Source organism: Schistocerca serialis, chromosome 6 (genome assembly GCF_023864345.2).
Source record: "Schistocerca serialis cubense isolate TAMUIC-IGC-003099 chromosome 6, iqSchSeri2.2, whole genome shotgun sequence".
Taxonomy (NCBI): Eukaryota; Metazoa; Arthropoda; class Insecta; order Orthoptera; family Acrididae; genus Schistocerca; species Schistocerca serialis.
In genome coordinates this window covers 155,352,370-155,360,462 of record NC_064643.1, presented here as the reverse complement: position 1 = coordinate 155,360,462, position 8,093 = coordinate 155,352,370, and the positions used below count along the sequence as shown (strand labels likewise).

General features: G+C 41.0%; 1 protein-coding gene across 1 annotated transcript; it reads right to left on the bottom strand.

Moving 5' to 3' along the window:
* Positions 1-464: 464 nt before the first annotated feature.
* On the bottom strand, positions 465-6,664 carry LOC126485160 (uncharacterized). Its single transcript, XM_050108832.1, has 2 exons — positions 6,599-6,664; positions 465-901 (listed from the first exon to the last, which is right to left on the bottom strand). The coding sequence occupies exons 1-2, from the start codon at positions 6,611-6,613 to the stop codon at positions 614-616; spliced, it is 303 nt and encodes a 100-aa protein (XP_049964789.1). The 5' UTR covers positions 6,614-6,664; the 3' UTR covers positions 465-613.
* Between the last annotated feature and the right edge of the window lie 1,429 nt (positions 6,665-8,093).

Below are 8,093 nucleotides of genomic sequence, written 5' to 3'. Positions count from 1 at the left end.
GTAATTATTTCAAATACAGAAAATAAATTTTTCGTTACAGCTGGAAGCTGCAAAATAACCTGCTACTGGATTAATGTTATTAGGTGAACATTTCAGCCTTATAGTAATGTAGATCGGCACTGAGGACAATTCAGATAACGATTTCAGAGGAAACAAGAGAAAAAGAAGGGCGTGTCAGACCATTTTTGTACACGTTTAAGGAAATTTGTGAGGTGCTGTCAGGGGTAACAAAAGCTGCTCAGAATTTTCCAATACAGATATTTGCGAAATGATAAAAAACGTTCATAAAATTTTATATTTTTAATGCATTTCGTATGGCTGTATTAATAACATTACAGAAAGTTGTAAATATTAGGAGAAGATCCGAATACAAACGTGTAAAGTGATACAAGTCAACCAAAAATGTATGCTGCATTCTGAAGTACTTCATAGTAATTTATAAATAGTGAAGGCCACAACACTTGCACTCGACTGGCGCGATTGGTGTGTCGTAAATTACTGCTTCAATTGAAGATGACGTGAGAGATCTTCATTACTGAGAGCCGTTTTCCGAGGGTCCTGCGATATCGAATGAAGGCGGGAAAATGGTAGCAGCAGCTGTTTTCATGGTTTCTTAGGGTGACGGCTGCTCCTCTGCTTCGACCTCAGTCTGCTCTTTGCCACCGTCTGTAATCCTTTCAAGACTGGCGACTCCGAAGCCATCACCGGGGATGTATACGTGTGTAGCGTCTCTTGACTTCCCATTCGTAACGCTGCCCTGGGCGGTTGCTGTACTCTCGTCGGTCCCACTTCTCGAATCCACGGACTCTGGTTGATTCTGTGCGGTGTTGACGTCGCCTTCATTCACGGGAGCAGCGTCGTAGGACGACGCCATGCAGAAGAGTAAAATTATCGTCCATATCTGAAAGAAAACGAGTTTTCTTAAATATTGCTGAAAGAGCAAGCTGTGTTGTAGAGCAGTTGGAACTAAATCGCTGGCTTATAGTTAGAGTAACATAGCAATATATGATTAATTGGCAGTGAATCATCGATTGAGTTGATCCCGTCTCTATGGCAACACCTCTTCACAGCTCGATAGATTTCTATTCTTTCCTGTCACAGTGAAACAGTTCTATTGCGAGTTTGTTATTTGCATTTCTGGAATTTTGTAGATACTTAGGATGTCTCAAGCGCTGATTACGCGCGCGCAGTCTTTGGTCGGAGTAGCTGCGGAACTGGAATATATGTCCTGTCATCACTGTTTGTCAGCGAGGAGCGCAGGAGTTGTATGTTACAGTAGTAGTGAGACAGATGCTGAGCAGAAGATTCGTGCCGTTGTAGATGCAGAGTTGATTGCATCTTTGTTTAAGTAAAGTTATTTGAATATTGTGAAATAAAGGAAAAGAATTTGATTAGTCATTTGGAACAAAATGAGTATGAAAGGGAATGAAGGTAATGTTTTAATTTATTGCTACTGCAGTCGCGAGTAGTTAGAAGCGTTGCTGAAGGGACATCCAAATCAGGGAACTTTAAATTTTTCATTAAAATTATCACTTTAAGGTTATTTTCCGGTTTATTAATTATTTGTTTTATTATTTTGAGAGTAAGAGTTTGGTATTAATGTTGCCGTCTGTCAATGTTGATGAATTCTTTAACATTAATTACATACAATTAATAATATATCAGATAATTTAAAAAACAGTTTGTTAAAGAAACACTTCACAGAAGAGCATTGTCCACATCCTCGATCCAACTCGTTTACATTTAAAGCGTGACTCAGTCAGTGATGTGTATAAAATAGTTTACTTATTGTTTGGAGCATTGCACTAAGCTCGCAGCAACTGCAGTTGGAAATTTGCAGCTGGTTCGCAGAGAGCAGCAAGCATCGCATTTTCAGGCAATTACGTTTCGAGGTAAGCTATTTTCATTTCAGGATCAGTTTGCTAAGAAAATTATCAATGCACAGGGACCATTTCATGAACATTATTATTAGACATATAGTTAACGCACAGGGACCACTTTGTTTAATTAGAGAGATTAATAGTGAAGTTCAGGGTTTAGTAAGTTGCACATTTTGTCAGTAAGAGTGTAAAACAGCGCGAAATTCATTTTGTATTCTCGCAAGCAGATATATTTGGTCTCTCTCGCAGCTTGAAACGCACAAGTTCACTCAAAGCTAAACAACAGCAACGTTACAAGCAACCAAGCAAGCCAGTACGAAATCTCAAACGAAACCATTTTTAAAGAAAACTTTAAGCAGCCGTTTCCGCTTCCCCGTTGAAAGCTGTCTGATGTGAGGGATTTCCTTCAGTTGACTCGACTGTAGGAGTGTCGTGATAGCAAAGAATATATGTGTTGTTATTTCGTGTATGAAGCGACAATTTTTCATGCTTGCTTATGACGTCATATCTCTTGAACTATGTGTCTTTCAATGATATTTTTGTGTAAGAACATTCAGCGGCATATGTGCGTACCGTCTGCAAAATTTGTAGCGAATAGGGTGGGTAGTAAGGAAGGCATAAATTTGAGGATCATCCATGGTGCACCTCGGTGTTTATGAGGTCTATGTCCTAAACGATGCGCGATAGCATGATATATTTTAGTTCGCGTATTTAGCGGCGTATATGGATACTGTCTGCAAAACGCACTGCGGATGCAGTTGCTAGTACAGAAGTAATAGATAAAAACGTAATGTATGATGTGGCAATTTTTCACGCCTCTCATTGTTTATGACGTCATATATGCTTAACTATGGTAGACAGATCGTTCTCATCCCCAAAGCCATTGTTGCCTGACAGTAAGGGATGTGTCATCATGCTGCCCATCACTGACCATGTGCTGAACACTAAGGTATGTCTTAATGGATGCAGAAACATGTTAAAGTATGAAAAAACTGTAAACGAAAAGACAGAAATGAAGGAAGCAGACCAGTCACAAAATTAGTTTCAGCCAGGAGACGCCAAGCCAGTACCGTGCAGCGTTACGTCCATCCTTGATATTAGGCGGGATTCGGCAAGGAAGGAAGTCCACCAGATTTTTCGGATATGCAGTATCCAGCCAAAGCTACTAATTGATGTTTACATTTGGGAGAGCTAAAAAAATTGCTAGGTACGATAACTGCTACGTTTCACCTACTCTTGAAAATAGTCCAAGGCACTTTTATGGCATTCAGATTGGTTGCCGTAGCGGAGCGTTTAGGGAACTGTAAGTTGCCTGAGTTTCGTCAGACCAGTATCAAAAAGCGTCCGGTCCCGTAAACACAATAGCTGCCATCTTCGAAGACAGTAGTATTCACAATATACTCTTCACGAAAAGGTGGACAAAAAATACCTCCCGCCAGAGGTTCGAGTCCTGGGTGCGGGTGTTGCCCTTAGCGTTAAGTTAGATTAAGTAGTGCGTAAGTCGAGAGACCGATGACCTCAGCAGTAATGTCCCTTAGAAATTCACACACATTTAAACATTTTGAACAAAATAATCAACTTTTCTCAACGAGAGTGTTGATCACTCTTGTTGAGAAAATGTGTAATTAGTATACTCACGACATGGCCGCAAAAACACCATCAAAATGTCAGAGCACCACCTCCGACCTGAACCCCACCTCCCAAACACTGCGTACCGAACGACTGTCTGGGCTACACGAGCACTCTATGCGCTGTGCCTTTTGAGAAGAGACGACACTACTCTACACGCCCCTGATACGTTTGGCCCTTTGAAGACGTGCCTCAGCGAGCTATCTCATACCATACTAGAAATGTCCTTTACACGCAATGCGCTATGCAGTGTTCATTCAGAAACTAAAGGAGGTGACCTTGCAGTCACTGACTGCAGTAATACCTACCGGATGTAATACCGACTGTCGGTGACAATGTACGACATCCACCTGCGGTCTGATTCAATTGTGATCGTCTCAACGTCACTGCCCTACCCCATATTACATTGCTGCGACTGCTGCACCATTCCCTGTAGATTCCCTCAGTCGAGCTTGATACACCAACACACCGGTCGACTTCGTTCATCGTGTGGCCACGGGCACGTCCAAAAACGGTACCTGTCTTCCGACTTTCTGAAACTTTCGCGCGTCGAACTCTGTTACTGCCAAGATTACATTCATCAAAGTGACCAGCATGCTGTATTAAGGACTTTACTGACATTTTATCCCCTCAGATTACCTAAAACAACTTTGGGGGTTCATAAGACAGGGAATGAACAGAGCATCGAAGCCTTGTAACAAATAAATAGTGAGTAGTAGAACAACTGTGAAAAAATTACAATAATAAACTAGAAACTTACGCAAAAACTAATATAGATCAGCTCTAGAACGTAGCAGGGTAACGCGTCAGTAACAAAAAACAAACAAGAGAGGAAATTCTCTGACATGATCAAAGGGAATAAATGGCAGGGCGTTACAATTAGATGACATGTTAGATAAATTTATAAAGGAAAACAATGCTTAATGCACCTGCAGGAAACATATTATCTCATTAAAAAGTTAGCGTAGGCCTCTGATAGAGAGTAGCACAGTCAACTACAGACTGAACTATCCTCTGGCCGACATAAAACCCACATACTGTGTAAGGGAACACTGAGGCTGCAAATAGTGTATAAGAAAACAGTTTTTGATGTTGATAATTTTTAAATGAACACATCGCGATTTGACTATATTGTTGTTTGTTCATTTACGACCCAGGTTTCTGCCTTTTATGGCATTTTGAAATGATTGAGTTTATGTCATTGACGTATACTGCAGGACATCTAACTCAAAATTGGCCACAAACTAAGAAAAATATTGTAAACGTAGGCTTCCATAGCCGTTGTCACAGTCAATAAAGTTCTTGTGGGTTTGAGGCCGCATTGCCATTTGTAAAATTCCGACGTTTCGGCGACTGTTGCAAGGCGCCTTCCTCAGAGTGTTTTTCTAACTAGCAGTTGGTAATACACTCTGAGGAAGGCTTTCGAAAATCATAGGTGAAACAACAATGACAATAAAACTTTAGTACATTTCGAAGAATATTTTTACAATTCTCGCTGTGGAAATACACAATAATTTTCGAAGTTTTCAGGGACGAAGCTGCGAAACGTTGTCTACAGCTCGTTGAAAAACCGGGCTGCAATTATTTCAGTTGAAGACTTGAGATCCAGTAGGTGAGAGAGCAGTGAAACAATCTTCCAATCTATTCTTAATGCCCTCCAACCTTTAAAACAAGCACACAGTAACGGAAACAAAAAGGAAGATAAGAAAGAAAATCAAAAGCAAGTGGAAGAAATAAAAATCATCGGGTTCGTCGATTTCATCGTATTTCAGTCACCCATGGCAAAGGACGAGGAAGATCAGTTGAAAGGAATGGATAGTGTTTTAGACGAGGATCATGAGCATCGGAAAAGGGAATACAAGATTAATAGAATGTACTGAAAATCTGGAGTGTGGAAGTGGAACCTGCACAGCTAAAAGAGGGTTTAGGTTGGTAGGGAATATCGCTAGGCATTAAGCTACAGGTCTGGTGTGTGGGGCTTGTCAAGTGTTGGAGCGCTAGGCTTGAAAGCAGTAAAAAGGATCAAATGGATGTAGTTTGCCATTGTTATAGAAAGATTACGTGAGCTGCACAAACGAGTCAACATAAAAAACACATACAGCTTATTAACTAGCTTTTAAGGATCGTAAACGCGAGAAGATTAGAGTAATCGAAACATACTTCTCACAAACCACAACATCGGCCCACATGCCCCAGAATACATTATGTATGTAACAAACGTATTTATTTCGAAACGCAATACATGACACAGAGCTATCATGGACACAAAAGTTTCTCAAAAAATATACTGCAACGTCTCTGCTTTCCATATTTGAGATGGGATAGTACCGACAAAAACAAGAGAAAATGTCTAGTAAACATGGGCTCTAAAACGAATACTTTAAGGAGTAAGAACACTGGTTCGTCTTTTCTACTGTGAAGCCTTCTCTCATACTAAACAACATTTTTCTTGTTTTGGTCCATACTATATCCTCACAAAATATGGAAAGAGAAGAGCTTTCAGTAGAAGAGGTCCACCGTCAGTGGTATCAGAATGACTTTCGATTCTAACGTTCGATTCGGTCGTTTCCGGACCATGGTCCCTCTACTGATGTTGATACATTTAAATTTCTCCATCATCCTTGGAACTTTGTAACATCTCAACGGAGCAGTATCTACACAAAAACAGTCTGCACTGCCTAATTAGTATTAGTGATCATTTTTACAGTGTGTGCTTCATACTGATTTGTGAGTTTGGAGTGAGATATTAGGGAAGGATAATTACGATTTAAGAAAGCATCGTATATAGGAATATCTTTCTTGTGCGTTATTAAGAAAAATATTGTCCAGTAGCGTGTCCAGTTCTCCAACGTCTATTTTATATCGGCAAGATACGGAACCATTATTTTAGAATTACTAAAATATATAAAATTTATAGTCATTTATAATATATAATTACTAATAAACACGTGGCTGAAATATACGGAGGGCCAAATGCGTACGTCGCCTTACTCTAAAATCACCATTTAAGTTGTGACCACTGATAAAGGACACCTATAGGCTATCTACAAGAGAAGGAAGACAAGAAAGGTGTGACAGCCGCGTGTTACCTTGGTGAGCCCCATTCCTGAGCGGGTTGACGCAGCGCACAGCGGCTGGACACGACACGAAGTCCCACCGCCACTGAGAGACTACCCCGCCTGTCCGCACCGCACCACGTATTCATTGCTCGGCGTATTACGTCTGAGGTGACGCACCGGCTCACGTGTGTGACGTAGCACAGATGCTTTCTCAACGCGTCTCTTGAAGCGAGCAGCGCCGATTCATCAAAGGCCGAAGAGGCTGCGCTGCGCTGCACGGTGGCGTAGATCTCAAGTCGTTTGCAACTTATTGCTGCTTTAATATCCTCCTGTTACCTCGCAGCAGTAGGAGGGCGAGAAGGCTGTTGTTGGTAACACCTATATGGACGGAGAGACCGAATTAAATGCGACTTTTTCACGGTATAAATGTGTTAACGGCGTCTGAGTGTAAATGCGAAGCGGAAAGCAATGAAATGCTCCTAGCCATAAAACGCAGACATCATCATCAGACAGTAATGGTAATGGCTTCTTGATGCATCCACCCTCCTCCGTTCCTCGCCATTTGTACCATTTTGTTGCAGCTGCTGCAGTTCATTCCACTAGCAACAGTTTGTAATACGGCGTACCACGTCATTTTTCCTCAGGATTTACGTTCTGGTTTGCTTTTGCGAATCTGTTGTGTCCAGTTAGGCGTTCCGTTTGATTAGTTTTTATTGTTTGTAGCATGTTAAATAAATTCCTTTTCTCTTTAATTTTTGTTAGTGTTTGTTCATTAGATTTTCCTTCAGTTCGGGATTTTTTTGTGGCTTTCAAATTGTGAGCCGGATCCACAAATCTGTTGCTTCAAATTTTTTGTGTACTGGTTTCCACAGAGTCCACCGTTGACAGCCATAGCACAAATGCAAGAAAATAAAACACCTACAGCCGCCCTTAAGACTCATTATTGTATAGTTACCAGTTTCGGCGCTTCAGTGCACCATCTTCAGGCCTTAGTTGATGCTGAAGGGCTTATCACGATCCATATATACGACGCGTCAACGGCCAACATAATTGGTTTACGCAAACCACTCTCCAACTGGAGTTGATAGTTGATGGTTCGAGAAACCCCATCAGCATCAACTAAGACCTGAGGAAAGCGCACTGAAGCGCTGAAACTGATAGCTACTCAAGAAATGACATCTTAAGGACGGCTGTAGATGTTTCATTTTCTTACGGTACTGAACGGCCGTAGTCCCCCAGACCTCCAGCCACAAGGATGGAAATATAAAAACTTAACAACGCAAGTGCTTCAAATTTATTTCTTTTTTATATATTCATATAATTGCTTGTCAATAAATTAACCCTATTTATTATGTCATGTTTAGTTATTGCAGTTCTCTTTTAACACCATTTATACTTCTGTCGAACAATGGCTTTCCCACAGTGATAACACCGGGTCTGTTCTGACACAGAAGTTAAGCGCTGTCGTGCTTGGCTGTCACTAGGATGGATGACCGTTCCGGTCTCTTGAGCGTTGTTGACAATC